The 14,007-nt window shown below is 64.5% G+C and overlaps 3 protein-coding genes across 4 annotated transcripts; all 3 read right to left on the bottom strand.

Moving 5' to 3' along the window:
- Positions 1-825: 825 nt before the first annotated feature.
- EEF1G (eukaryotic translation elongation factor 1 gamma) lies at positions 826-6,422 on the bottom strand. The gene is given in 14 exon segments (XM_061443312.1): positions 826-913; positions 915-989; positions 991-1,044; positions 1,125-1,163; positions 1,165-1,250; positions 2,230-2,402; positions 2,780-2,972; positions 3,096-3,225; positions 3,316-3,372; positions 3,374-3,460; positions 4,146-4,288; positions 5,091-5,154; positions 5,611-5,769; positions 6,299-6,422. Coding segments are annotated over 14 exon segments (1,305 nt in total). The 5' UTR covers positions 6,314-6,422; the 3' UTR covers positions 826-883.
- A 151-nt stretch (positions 6,423-6,573) lies between these two features.
- On the bottom strand, positions 6,574-9,118 carry POLR2G (RNA polymerase II subunit G). Of its 2 annotated transcripts, XM_061443309.1 has the most exons (8): positions 9,073-9,118; positions 8,718-8,827; positions 8,133-8,292; positions 7,989-8,039; positions 7,306-7,371; positions 7,117-7,188; positions 6,835-6,868; positions 6,574-6,727 (listed from the first exon to the last, which is right to left on the bottom strand). In XM_061443309.1, exons 1-8 carry the CDS (start codon positions 9,082-9,084, stop codon positions 6,714-6,716), a joined length of 519 nt encoding a protein of 172 aa, XP_061299293.1. In that variant the 5' UTR covers positions 9,085-9,118; the 3' UTR covers positions 6,574-6,713. The 2 variants fall into 2 exon arrangements, with proteins under 2 accessions (XP_061299293.1, XP_061299294.1); XM_061443310.1 differs by lacking the exon at positions 7,989-8,039.
- A 773-nt stretch (positions 9,119-9,891) lies between these two features.
- Positions 9,892-13,466, bottom strand: INTS5 (integrator complex subunit 5). The gene is made up of 2 exons (XM_061443311.1): positions 13,287-13,466; positions 9,892-12,694 (listed from the first exon to the last, which is right to left on the bottom strand). Exons 1-2 carry the CDS (start codon positions 13,367-13,369, stop codon positions 9,907-9,909), a joined length of 2,871 nt encoding a protein of 956 aa, XP_061299295.1. The 5' UTR covers positions 13,370-13,466; the 3' UTR covers positions 9,892-9,906.
- Between the last annotated feature and the right edge of the window lie 541 nt (positions 13,467-14,007).

Genomic DNA, 14,007 nt, shown 5'->3' with positions numbered 1-14,007 from the left:
GGGATTAATGCCACCCCCACTCCCCCCATAAGCAGCCCCAGGGCCGAGATGTGGGGCTGAGCCCCTCAGGAGCTGTGGGGCAGAGCACGGGGAGTGTGGGGGGGGCAGTTGTGGGGTGAGTCACCAGCCCCGGGATTAGTCACAACACGGAGGGGGGTTGTTCTGCCCCCCACAGCCACAGCCCAACCCCACAAGCATGGCTCGGCCCCATGGCCCAGCCCAGCCCTACGGCCCAGCCCCACAGCCACAGCCCAGGCCTATGGCTCAGCCCCACAGCCACGGCCCAGCCCCACAAGCATGGCTCAGGCCCATGGCCCAGCCCAACGGCAGGCTCAGCCCCAGGGCTCATCGTGGCTGTGCCTGTCCCTGTGCCAAAGGTGTTGGCAGCCCCTCCACGTTTCCCCCCACTTTGGGTGCCTGACCCCACTGTAGGGGGGCTTGACCTCCTTTTAGGGTGCCTGACCCCACTTTAGGGGTGCTTGCCCCCACTTTTAGGGTGCCTGACCCCACTTTAGGGGGCTTGACCCCACTTTAGGGTGCATGACCCCACTTTAGGGGTGCTTGCCCCTGCTTTTAGGGTGCTTGACCCCACTTTTAGGGTGCCTGACCCCACTTTAGGGGTGCCTGACCCCACTTATGGGTGCTTGCCCCCACTTTAGGGGTGCCTGACCCCACTTACGGGTGCTTGACCCCACTTTAGGGGTACTTTGTCCCTCTTTTATGGTTCCTGACCCACTTTTGGGGTACCTGACCCCCCCCGCCCCTTTGTGGCCGCATGCCCCCCCATTCCCATTCCCACTCCCCCATTGCCGCAGCACTGCAGGGGCCGGTGGTGCCGCACCGTGGCCGGCGCGGGTTTTATTTCCGGGAAGCAGTTGGGGAATCACTTGAAGATCTTGCCCTGGTTGAAGGGGTTTCCCGACGTGCTGGAATTCCCCTTCCCACGTGAAGTATTCCTTGACCAGCGTCCGGCATTCCTCGCTCTCCGGAATCCAGCTTCCGCCAGGAATAGGACTCGTAGTCGACCTGCCAGTCCGGGCTGAGCTGGAAGGAAAAGGGCGGCTCAGCCCCAGGGAGGCCGCAGCAATCCCAGATCCCGATCCCGATCCCGGTGTGGGGCTCACCGGGAATGCCAGCTCCTGCCCCCGGAACAGCCACACCCCCCGAGATGCTGCTGTCGTTGTTGGTGCCGAACAGGATGACGCTGGCAAAGGCGTTTTTCCGGAGCTTGTCCAGGCGCTGGAACATGCCTGGAGGGGGGGAGAGGAATGAAGGGGGAGAAAGGATGAAGGGGGAGAAGGGATGAAGGGGGAGAAGGGGAAGAAGGGAAAAGGGGGAGAAGGGATAGAGGGGCAGAAGGGATAAAGGGGCAGAAGGGATAAAGGGGAAGAAGGGATAACGGGAGAAGGGATAAAGGGGGAAAACGGGGAGAAGGGATAGAGGGGGAGAAGGGATAGAGGGGGAGAAGGGAAAAGAGAGAAGGAAGAGAGTGGAGAATAAAGAGAGGTAAATGTAAGTGGAGAAAGAGAAAAGGGAAAACGAGAAGGAAACACAGGGAGAAAAGAAGAAAAGGGGAAGGAAAAAGAAGGAAGAGAGGAAGGAAGAGGAGAAAAAAGGAAAAGGAAAAAAAGAAAGGGAAAAAAGATCAGGGAAAGGGAAATGAATAAACGAAAAAGGGAAAGGGGAGAGGAGGAAGGAGCGGGAGGAAAAGCCAAAGGGAGGGGCAAGAGGAAGAAAAGGAGCAGAGGGAGAGAGAGGAGGAAGTTCAGGAAGAGGAGCAGAGTGAGGGTGGGGAGCAGGATGAGGACGCTGAGGGCAGGATGAGGATAAGAATGCTGAGGGCAGAAGCAGAATGAGGAGGGCAGGATGAGGATGAGGGCAGAATGAGGATGAGGATGCTGAGGGCAGGAGCAGGATGAGTATAAAGGATAGGGAAGAGGATTCTGAGGGCAGGACGAAGATGAAGCTGAGGAGGGCAGAACGAGGATGAGAATGCTGAGGGCAGGAGCAGGATGAGGATGATGAAGGCAGCCCGAAGATGCTGAGGGCAGGAGCAGGATGAGAACGAGGAGAGCAGGATGAGAGTGCTGAGAGCAGGAGCAGGATGAGAATGAGGAGAGCAGGATGAGGATGCTAAGGACAGGAGCAGGATAAGAATGCTGAGAGCAGCAGCAGGATGAGGATGCTGAGAGCAGGAGGAGGATGAAGACGAGGACGAGGAGCTCTCACCGGTGATGAGGTTGCAGCTCATGAAGGTCTGGCTCAGCTCCTCAGGGAAACGGTACTGGCAGAACCAGAGGGACCAGCCCTGGGGGTCGAAATGCTCCCAGAAGTGCGGCAGTGCCACCGAGAGCGTGTCCTCGTTGGAATACTTGCGTTTGAACTCGTCCAGCACGAAGGGGCTGTGGGGGGGGGGGGAGGGCACGGGGGAACCTCAGACACCCCCCAAAGACACCCTGGGGACATCCAGACCCCCCCATGCACCCAGAGACACCAAGACCTCCCCCCCTTGGAACACTCAGACTCATCCAGGACACTCAAGACCCTCCCATGGGGACACCCAAAGATGCCAACCCAAAGATGCCAGGAACCCCCATGGAGACATCCATACCCCCCAGTGGGACACTGAGAACCCCCATGGGTCTCCCAGACCCCCTCAAGCCTCCACTGGGGACAAGCAGACCCCCCCTTGGGACCATAAAGACACCCCCATAGGATGCTCAGAGCCCTTCTGGGACGCTCAGCACCCCCCCAGTGACCCCCCCCTTTCCAATGCCACCTCTTGGGCAGGTGGGCGAAGGGGTCCTTGGCCTTGGGCTCGGCCGCCAGCGCCTGCTCGCACTCATCCAGCTCCTCCTCAGGCTCTGGTTTCTTCTCCTCCTTCTTCTCCTCCTTCCTCTTCTCTCCTCTCGGGGGGGGCTTCTCCTTGCGGGGGGCCTCCTTCCTTGGCTGCGCCTCTGCGAACTTCTTGGCTGGGGACAACCAAAAGCACCCCCAAAGCCTGGGTGTGAGCCCCAAGGATGGGAGCCGGGAGGGGGCCACGGCCCCGTGTCTCCCCCAAAGGAGGGTCCCTGTGTGCCCCCCCCACCCCTCACCATCAAACTGGGCCATCTTCTCACAGAGCTGCACCTCTCCCAGCACTGCCTTGAACTGGGGCTGGTTCAGGCACGTCACGAACCATCGGTTGACGTTCCCAAAGGGCTGCCGGAACGCGGGCTCCAGCACCTGCATCCACAGGGATCCATGCATGGAAAACACCCCCCAGGACCATGGATACCCCCCCCCCCCCCATGCCTGCCTCTCCCACCCCCAGACCTGCTTGTAGAGCCAGAGCAGGGCGCAGACCACGGTGATGTCGGCCAAGGACACGCGCTTCTCCCACCAGGAACGTCTGGGTGCGGAGATGGGAATCCAGCACCCCCAGCACCCGCCGCACCTCCTCCTTGGCAAACTCCGTCGCCTCCATGAGGAAAAGAAACGGGATGCTCAGCACTGGGATTCCCCCATTGCAAACTAGGACCCTACCACCCTGGGCTCCATCCCCTGGGAGCTTTGTTGGGATGAAGGGGAAACGGATCAACAGCCGGGATTGGGATTGGTGCTGGAGCACCTGAGGGAGTCAGGATGATCCCACAGGCAAAGTATCCATGGGACCCCTCCCCGCAGGTAAAACATAGGAATGGAACTCATAGAAGCCCCCTTCTCCATATGATATATGAGGCTCACATCCACGGAATCCCCTCCCCATGCAAAATATGGGGCTGGGATCCATGGGTGCCCCCCCTCATGTAAAATATAGGGCTGAGATCCATGGAACCTCCTCCCTATATGATAGAAGTAGAATCCATGAGAGCCTCCTCTCCCATATAATATATGGCACTCAGATCCATGGGAGACCCCCCTCCCCCCCAGGTAAAATATGAGGCTGGAAGCCCAGGGGGTCCCTCAAATGAAATATGGGGCTGATGAAGACCCCACAAGCTGGAGGGAAAGGCACAAATAATCCCCCTCATCCAACAGCAGCAACTCCACATGAAACCAGTGATGAGTTGGGGACACCCCCCCCCGCCCAGTACCAAGATCCTGACCATGGTGGGGGGGTCCAGCACCTCCAAAATGAGCCCCCCCCCCCCTCTCCCCCTCACCTGCTTGTTGTAGTGCATGATGCCCAGCGTGGGGAAGACCCAGGTGCTGGCCGGGGGCACGATGTCGCTGTCGGCGAAGTTCACCCACTGCACGACCTGCGCGGCCGACTCCTTGGTGGCCCCACGCAGCTCCTCATTGCTGACTGGGGGGGGGGGGCACAAAAGGGGGGGTGAAGTTCATTAAGGGGGGGGTTAAAAGTCATTAAGGGGGTGTAGAGCTAATGAGGGGAGCAGAGAGTTCGGGGGGGGCTGGGGATAGAGATGGTTGGGGAAGATAGAGTACACTGGGGGGGGGGAAGTTTGGTTGGGGTAGGATAGGGATGGCTGGGGGGGGGACAGAGCTCCTTGGGTGGGGATAAAGATAGCTGGGGAGGGAGGGGGGGATAGAACTCCTTGGGGTGGGGATAGAGATGGCTGGCTGGGAGGGGATACAGATGGCTGCGGGGGGGACAGAGATCCTTAGGGGGGGATAATAATGGCTGGGGGGTACAGAGCTCCTTGAGGGGAGGGATAAGGATGGTTGGGGGGGGACAGAGATGGCCAGGGGCAGACAGAGCTCCGTCGGGGGTGGATAGAGATGGCTGTAGGGGGGGAACAGAGCTCCTTGGGGAGGGATAAAGATGGTGGGGGGGGATAGAGCTCCTTGGGGGGGGGACAGAGCCCCTTGGTGGGATAAGGATGGTTGTGACGGGATAAAGATGGTTGAAGGGGGTGTCAGAGATGGCTAGGAGGGGAATAGAGCTCCTTGGGGAGGGGATAAGGATGGTTGGGGGGGGACAGAGATGGTTGGCGGGGACAGACCTCGTTGCAGGGAGGACAAAGCTTTTGGGGATGGTTAGGAATGGATGAGAGGGGAATAAAGATGGCGGAGGGGGGGGAAATAGGTCTCGTTGGGGAGGGATCTTGTTGGGGGGGGGCAGAGCTCATAAGGAGCCCCTCACTCACCATAGTAGGCGATGGCATTGCTCTCGAAGACACAGAAGCCATCGTCACCCTCAAATGCCGGGACCTGGGGTGGAAGAACCCAAATGTTCCTGTCTGTGTCCACCCCCATTCCCACGTTTATCCCCCCTCATTCCCACGTTTATCCCCCCTCATTCCCAGGTTTATCCCCCCCATTCCCACGTTTATCCCTCCTCATTCCCACGTTTATCCCCCCCCTCATTCCCAGGTTTATCCCCCCCCATTCCCACGTTTATCCCCCTCATTCCCAGGTTTATTCCCCCCCCATTCCCAGGTTTATCCCCCCCATTCTCACGTTTATCCCCCCCCATTCCCAGGTTTATCCCCCCCATTCCCAGGTTTATCCCCCCCATTCCCAGGTTTATCTCCCCTCATTCCCAGGTTTATCCCCCCCATTCCCACGTTTATTCCCCCCCCATTCCCACGTTTATTCCCGTTTATATCCCCCCCATTCCCACGTTTATCCCCCCCCATTCCCAGGTTTATTCCCCCCCGGACTCACCTTCCCCACTGGGAACTTGCGGAGGAACTCCGGGGTCTTGTTGGTCTGCCCGAAGTGGAAGTGGGGGGGCGAGGAGAGGACCCTGATCTTGGCGCCGCTGTACTGGGCCGCGATCAGCGCCTTGAAGGCTCGCCAGTTCTCCGGGTAGGTGTAAAGGGTCTGCGGGGAGGGTGGGGCATGTCACGACTTAAGAGAGGGTCACGACATAGGGTGGGGATCACGTTTGGGGGGGGCGGGTTATTAGAGTGGGGGTGTCACTATGAGCAATGGCAGAGCTGTTTAAGGCCTGCTACGAGGGGGAGAACTCGCTGCCGTGGGGCTGCGAGGCTGTCACGACCGGGTGGCGGCTGTCGCGACTGGACGGGGCGTTAAGGGCATTGAGGTGACTTGAGACGGCTGCTGGGGGGGGGGGAGAGGAGACAACCAAGGGCAATGAGGGGCAAGGGGAGGTGGGGGGGGGGTCTGTTAACGGCTACGGGCACGCACTGGGGGGGAACCGAGCCCGCGGCCTCCGCTCCCCGCCGGCCGCCCCCCACCATCCCCGGCCCCGGAGCGCAGCATCGCGGCTCCATCGCCCCGCACCCGCAGCAGCTCGGCTCCCCCGACAGCTGCGGACCCCCCGGTACCGGCGGCAGCGCCGCACGGTGGCGGATGGAGGCGGATGGCGGCGCGGGGCCGCCGCACTCACCCCGGCCACGGCCATCTTGGCGAGCGAGAGAGGGAGGGAGGGAGGGAGGTGGCACCGCGCTGCCGTAAAGCAACGAAGCGCTGGTAAGCGCGACTGCCGCGCGGCGTTTGAGGCGGACGAGACGTAAAGCGAAAAGGCCGGGAGGTTGCCGTGGATACGGCGGAGGGGGAATCCTATCCCCCTTAAAACGGCAACGCTTGATGTGGGTCCCACCACCCAAAATGCCCCCCCCCCCCCCTTCCCTCCCCATGGAAAGAGGCTGATGCAGCAGATCAAAACAACGTTTTTTATTGGGAATAGCGGCTCTTGGAAGGGCAGAACCCCCCCCAGCCCCGGGGGTGCCCCCAACAACATCCCTGGTTTGGGGGGGGGGGGGCACAACTGACGGGGTCGGGTGCAGAACCATCCCTTGTGCTCAGCTGACGAGGCCTGTGAGGAGGAAAAGGGAATGAGAGAGGAGACCCCCCCCATAACCTCCCACAGCCCCCCGCCATAACCTCCCATAGCTCCCTATAGCACCCCCCCTGCCGACTCACCCAGGTAATCGTCCATGAGGGAGCCAATGGCGAACTGGAAAGGGGGGGAAGGCAATGGTGAACCCCAGCATGGGGTGAAGGCTCCCAAGAGCTGGGACCCCCCCTGACCCGTCTCTCCATCAAACTGCCCCCCCCCTCAGCATGGAGCTGGTCCCCTCCCCTCATTGACCCCCATGGAGCTCGGGGCCTCCACCCTATGGGGATAGGAACCCTCCCCAGATCTGATACCCCCCACCATGGACCTGGGGACCCCACCAAAGGTGTCGTCCCCCCCCCACTGACGATGTCGTTCTTATCCACTCGTGTCCCCACGATCTTCAGGCGGATCTCATCATCCTGCTGGATAACAATGTCCTGGGGGGGGGGGGAAAGCATTATGGAGGGGCACTGAGACACCCCCCCCCCCAGACCAGGACCCACATTTGGGTGTAAGGGGGGAGTGGGGAGACCCCAGGACCCCCCTGGACTCACCTCATCCACTGTCTTGTAGCAGGGGGGGTTGGAATTGGGGTCGAACTCCATCTCTGAGGGGATGGACTGGCGGGGGGGACAGGGGGTTAGGGGGGGCTTGGGGGGCAAGAGGAGACCAGGGCCCATGTGGGTAAATGGGGGGGCCCATGGGGGTCCCCAGAGGGAGATGGGGGGGGCTAAGGGTCCCCATGGGGGGGATTAGGAGAGGCCTTTAATGGTCCCCAGGGGAGGAAAGGGGACCCTGGGGGGGGAATGGGGGCTCCTGGGGCAGAGGCCGAGGGGGTGGAATTGGGGGTCCTTGGGATATTGAGGGGTTCTTGGGGTGTCCCAAGAGAGTGGTTTGGGGGGGGCCCATGTTGGTGGGGGGAGAGGAACTGGGGGGACTCCAAAGTGGGGGAGCCCTGGAGGGTTTGGGGGTGAATGGGGAGCCCCAGTGGGGAGGTTTGGGGGGGGGTCAGGAAGAGCCCCAAGAGGGATGGGAGGAGGCGGGGGGGGTCTTTAGTGGGATGGGGGAGCCCAAATGGGGGGGAGGGCAGGAGAGGTTTTGGGGGGTCTGGAGGAGCCCCAATGGGGGGGGTCCCTGGTGGGATGGGGGAACCCAAATGAGGGGGGGTTCAGGAGAGGTTTTGGGGGGTCAGAAGGAGCCCCAAGGGGGGAAGGTCAGACACATTCCCCCCCCTTACATGGCGGGAGATGAAGCAGGACATGGGGCCGATCTCCGTGAAGAGCCCAACCTGGGGGGGGGGGGGGGAATAGATCAGGGGGTGTCACCGGCCCCATAGCATTGGAGACACCCCATGACCCCCCCCCAATCCCCCAGCCCTCACCTTGTTGACCTGGGTGACGACAGCATCCACCACCTCACCCTTAAAGGGCCGGAACACGATGGCTTTGTACTTGACTGGGTAGAGCACGAAGCCACGGCCCGGCTGGATCACCCCGGCCCCGATGTTGTCAATGGTGGTGACAGCGATGACGAAGCCGTACCTGTGGGGGAGACGACACCATGGGGGGGGTGGGGTGGTTGGAGGGTCCTAGGGGTGCTTTGGGGGGTTCTATGGGTGCTTTGAGGTGCCCTAGGAGCATCCCAAAGGGGTTTTGGGGTGTCCTGAGGTTGTTTGGGGGGTCCTAGGAGTGCTTTGAGGTGCCTTAGTGGTGTCCTGGGGGTATTCCAAAGAGGCCTGGGGGGCCCTGGGTGTGCTCAGGGGGGGTCCTGGAGGGGCTTAGGGGTGTTTGGGGGGTTCTAGGGGTGCTTTGAGGCTCCTTAGTGGTGTCCTGGGCTGCCTGGGGGGGGTCTAGAACAGGCCTGGGGGGGTCCTGGGTGTGCTTAGGGGGTTTGGGGGTGCAAGGGGGGGGTATCTCAGGGGGTCCCCGGTGTTCGTCCCATTTCCCCCCCGCCCCCCATCACGCACTTGCCGGTGCAGGTCCCCTCCACCTCGGTGAAAAGCTTCTGCTTGACGGTGTTGAGGAGGTTGGGCCCGAAGTACCGCGGGTGCAGCAGGATCTCGTGCTCCAGCGAGATCTGGGGACCGGGCACGCACCGGGTCCGGCATCAACGCACCGGGACCGGCACCAACGCACCGGGACCGGCACCAACGCACCGGGACCGGCATCAACGCACCGGGACCGGCATCAACGCACCGGGACCGGCATCAACGCACCGGGACCGGCACCAATCACCAGGACCCTACTTGGAGACCACCCCCCGCCACCTCCGGTAAGACACGTGACTCTCCCGGTAGGACACGTGACCCCGCCGCCGCTTACGTGATAGAACATCTTCACGCCGCCGCCGCCGCCACCGGGCCGGAAGTGGCGCTAAGCCCCGCCCCGGAGGTTGGCTCCGATTGGTCACGGCCTCCCCGCCAAGCTGCCCGTTGCTAAGCAGCGGGGCACAGCCCACCCGTGCGCATGCGCTGTGGGGATGAGCGGGAGGCGGAAGCTGCGCTGAGAATAGGGCGGGGCTAAGGGGAGCAGCAGGCGGTGATTGGCTGAGTGAGAGCCAATGGGACGGAGGAGGCGGGTGATTGACAGAGAGAGGATGAAGGACCCCCCTGAGCATCCCCAGGGACCCTCAAACCCCCTCAGGACCCCCCCAAGCACCCCAGGACCCCCCATAGCGTCCTTCAGGCAGCCTTGGGACCCCCCCGAGCACACCCAGACCCCTCCAAACACCCCAGGTATGCGCAGGACCCCCACAGCAGCCTGGGGACCCCCCCAGGTATCCCCCAGACTATCCCCAAGCACCCGCAGACCTGCCCTGAGCGTGATCCAGCAGCCCTGGGAGCTCCCCAAACCCACCTGAGGCTCCTAGGACCCCTCTGAGCATCCCTCAGGGAGCACTGAGACCCCTCCAAACTCCAAATAAGCACCCCTAAACTCTCCCAGAGCACCCCAGTACCCCCCCCCCCGATTCCTCTCGATCCTCCCAAACAAGCCTTTGGTGGGGCCCTGCACCATCCCGACCCCCCCAAACTCCACATCCACTTCTGCTCCCTTTTATTCAGAAAACGGTTTGGGAATGGGAATAGGGATGGGGCTGAACCCCCAAACCGATGGGGGGTGTGTTTGTTTGTGTGTGTGTGTCCTTGGAGGGGGGGTTTAAGGGCAGAACCGCCCAGCCAGGAGCCCCAGGCGGTGGATGTTCTTGTGCAGGACGCTGTGCAGCACAGCCAAGTGCTTCCCTACATCCCCATCCCGGGAGAAATCCCGCAGGAAGAGCCCGCGCTCGGGCTGGAAGGTGAATTTCTGCGGGAGGGGGCTGTTCTCCCGCAGGTAATCCCAGAGGCTGAGCAGCAGGAGATGCACCTCGAAGGGCGCGAGGTGCGGGAAGAGCTCGTGCATGTTCCCCAGCACGGGCGGCAGCAGCGAGCCCTCGGCCATGGCAGCCACCAGCGCGCAGGAAGCCTGCAGGTGCCAGGGCGAGCCCGTGGTCCCGTTATCCCGACACGCTTCCCAATGCGCCATGAGGCTGGCCAGGAGCCCGCGGAGCAGCACGGAGCAGTAGCACAGCGCCGGGCGGCCCGCCGCCACCAGCCGCAGCAATGGGAAGAGCAAAGGGTGATCCCGGAAGCGGCGGCAGATCCGGAGATCCCGTTCCACCGTCCCGCGGGCTTGCTCCTCGGGCGGCCACGTCAGCTCCGCGCCCGACGCCTCCGGACACACGTTCTCCACCAGCGCGGCTGCCACGGCTTTAGCGGCTTCGGGATGGAGCCCGCTGGAGCCCGCTTCCCCGGCCCGGGCGCCGCGGCTGCAGCGCAGGAGGAGGCTCAGGAAGGTCTGGATGTTGTTGGCCAGCTCCTCTGGTGGGCGCTCGCCCCGGCCCGGCGGCGCCTTCAGCCCGCGGCCGATGACCCCGGCGTGGAACACGGACCAGACGCCGCCGGAGAAGTTGACAGCGGCCGTGAAGCGCCGGTTGGTGTCCAGCAAGGAAACGCCGGCGCCGCCGTTGCCGCTCTCCTCCCCTTGGCTGGGTTTCTCCGGCGAGGCACCGAAGAGCTCGGCGTTGCCGCGGCGCAGCGCTCCCTCCACCAGCTGCTGCAGCACGGCCTTGGCGGCCGCTGGGGACACGGCGCTGAGCCGCGCCAGCAACCGGGAGCTGCAGCCCAGGTTGGCGGCGTTTTGGTGCCGGAGAACCAGGAAGAACTGATGGGAAGCGGCTCGCACGGTGCCCAGGAGCTGAGCCGGGGCCGGGGCGCGCGGCAGCGGCAGCACCGACAGCAGCAGGCAGGCGGCCTCGGCCACCTCGGCGTCGCGGTGCAGCAGGAGCTGGCTCAGGTCGTGGAGGTGCCGTGCCAGGACGGGGCCCAGCTGCGGCCCCATGGCCGGACCCCCGTCCCCGGTGTCCCCCTGCACCACAGAGGCCAGGTTGCGGAAGAGCTGAGCCACCTGCGCGTCCGGCAGGCACCCGGCGTGGATCTGGCACACGCAGGTCTTGACGGTGGCCGGGAGCAGGTCGGTGAGGCAGGAGCTGAGCACGGCGTGGAGCTGCGTGGCCAAGGCCAGCTCGTCCTGCGTGCGGGCCAGCGTCAGGAGGTGGAAGAGCGCGTCCGTGGCGCAGTGCGGCGCCGAGTACACGGCCAAGAGCGCCAGGAGCTGGTGCTGCCACAGGAAGCGCTTCCGCTCCAGGCGCAGCGTCTCTACACAGAGCTCCCGTACGTGCGGCCGCAGCGCATCCAGGAAGGGCACCGGGCGCGGGAGCGGGGCCTCGGCCGGGTTGGGGCTGCCCCGGTTGTAAACGAGCTTCTGGAGGTTGAGCAGCAGGAGCTGGATGACGCGGTCGCAGGCCTCGCGCACCCCGTCCTGCAGCGGCGGTCCCGGCGCCGTGATGACGGAGGCCGGCATGGCCGTGTTCACCAGGAACTGCAGGATGCGGTGGGCGCCGGCCGAGGTCTGGCAGATGAGGTGCACCACGATGCTCACGGTGTTGTCCAGCTCCTCGCGGGGCAGGGAGGCGAAGTGCTGGTGGAGCTGGTTGAGGACGGGTGGCTTGAGGGAATCCACCAGCTCGGCCGACACGGTGCCGAGCAGCGCCGGGGACATGACCGCCAGCTGGAGCAGGAAGGGGACGGTGGCTTTTTGGTGCTGGTCCCTGGTAGGCCCTAAGCTCTCGTGGAACATCCTCAGCAGCTCCTGCTTGATGCTGCCCGAGTGGCGCGAAGCCAAATGGCCCAAGATGCCCACGACGGAGGCGATCTTGGGCACCCGTTTGTCGGCGCCGGCGCCGGGGAAGAGCAGCTCCCCGGGAGCGGCTCCGTGGGCACAGAAATCCTTGAGGCCGCAGGAGAGGACGCGGCTGATGATGGTGTTGGGGAAGGAGGAGCCGATGTGCGCCACGACCCAGTCAAAGTGGGGCGAGTGCTGCACCGAGGTGTCCAGGAGCGCGTCCACGCAGGCGTCGGGGCAGCCGCCGATCATGGCCGAGAGGCACTGGGTGTAGATGTCCATGAGTGTGCGCGTGGCCTTGCAGGACATCCAGAGCTGCAGGAGCTCGTTGAGGCTGGCGGCGTGGGGCACCCCGTGCCGGCCGGCGTATTTACTGCTCAGCTGGCCCATGAGCTCGATGGACCAAGCCGACACCACGGGGGCCCAAGCTTTGGGGTTGGCGCGGACGAAGTCGGCCAGGACGCGCTGCACCTCCTGCACCACCTCCTCCAGGGCGGCGTTGCCGGCGCCGGGAGCGCCGGGGCTGTCGCGGGCCAGGAGGTGGGCGCAGACCTGCTCGTCGAAGAGGCCGCGGAGGTGCTGGAGGGCGGCGTGGCGGGCGGGGGGAAGGCTCCGCAGCAGCAGCAGCGCGCAGCGAGCGTGGTCCTGAGCCGACAGCTTGGTCCCGTGCGCGGGGTCCACCCCGCTCAGGAAAGCCTTCACCTCCTGCGCCAGCTCCTGAGCGCTGTTGGGGGGGGACACACACATGGACACACACAGTGAGGCACCTGGGAGCCCCATAGAAGGGGAATGGGGGTGATGGAGGAGTTAGAATGGGGGTGCTGGGGGTGAGAATGGGGTTGATGGGGGAAGGGGGGATGAGGTTGGAGGAGAAGGGACCCAGGGGGGTGCAACAGGGAGTGAAGGGCCTGGAGGGGACCATGGGGAGGGCCCGGGGTTGGGGTCACTGAGGGGTCCATGGAGTAGAGCCTGGGGTGAGGAGGTGGGGTTAGGAGAGGAGCCTGGGGGGGTCCATGGGAGTGAAGGGCAGAAATGGGGGGGGGCTGAAGTGAGGGGATGGGGTCGGGGGGGCTCTGAAGGGCTTTGGGGGGGGGTGGGTCTGTGCTGGGTTCCATGGGGCAGGGTCCCGGGGGGCTGTGGAGAGGCCAAAGGGGTCTCTATGGGGCAGGGCTGGGGGGGGCCTGATGGGTTCCATGGGGCAGGGTCCCGGGGGGCTGCGGAGAGGCCACAGGGGTCCCTATGGGGCAGGGCTGGGGGGGGCCTGATGGATTCCATGGGGCAGGCCCCGGGGGGGGGGGGGGGTGTCCCGGCGGTACCTGGGGGGCGGCCGGGGGGGGCTGGCGGCGCCGGGGGGGTCGCACAGCGCCGACATGGCTGCGGCGGCGTCGGGAACGCGCATGCGCGGAGCAAGGGCGGGGCCTCAGCGTGCCCAGCCCCGTTCTCCCCCCGGGCTCCGTACGAAGGTTCCGCCCGCACTCAAGTTCCGACCACCACCACCCCCCCCCCCCCCCCCCCTCACCGGCCTCAACCGCACCGGGTCCGCTCCCCCCCCCCGGTCCCCCCGTCCCCCCCTAAGGACAGACGGACACAGGGACAGGCAGACGGAGCCTTCTCCATCTTTATTGCTGAGGGGGGTCACCCCCCTCCACCACCACCGCCGCCGCCGCTTCCACCATCTCCACGTCCGAGGCGCTCCCGGGCTCCGGCCGCTTCCCGCAGGCTCCCTCCTGCTCCGGGGCTGCGGGTGGGGGGGACACGGGCACTGCAGGGACGGGAGCACGGGTCAGGAGCGGTGCCCTTGTACCACCCTCCCTCCCCCCAAACCTTCTCCCGGTGACCCCATCCCCGGTGCTCACCCTCTCGGGCCGCCGCCCGCAGCCGCTTCAGCACCTTCCGCCGCCGCTTCCCCCAGAGCTGCGCGGGGTCGCTGCCTCTTGGAAGCAACCTGAGCTCAGAGACAACCCCCCCCCCCGGTGTCCGCTCAGGCCCCGGTAACGGCCGAGGAGGGGCACAAACACACACAAAGGGGCTGGGGGA

The sequence above is a fragment of the Pezoporus flaviventris genome, unplaced genomic scaffold, assembly GCF_033815535.1.
Source record: "Pezoporus flaviventris isolate CSIRO_AGI_PZ_B2104156 unplaced genomic scaffold, CSIRO_AGI_Pfla_v1 ptg000348l, whole genome shotgun sequence".
Taxonomy (NCBI): domain Eukaryota; kingdom Metazoa; phylum Chordata; class Aves; order Psittaciformes; family Psittacidae; genus Pezoporus; species Pezoporus flaviventris.
The sequence above is the reverse complement of the archived record's forward strand: the minus strand, read 5'-3'. Positions and strand labels throughout refer to the sequence as shown.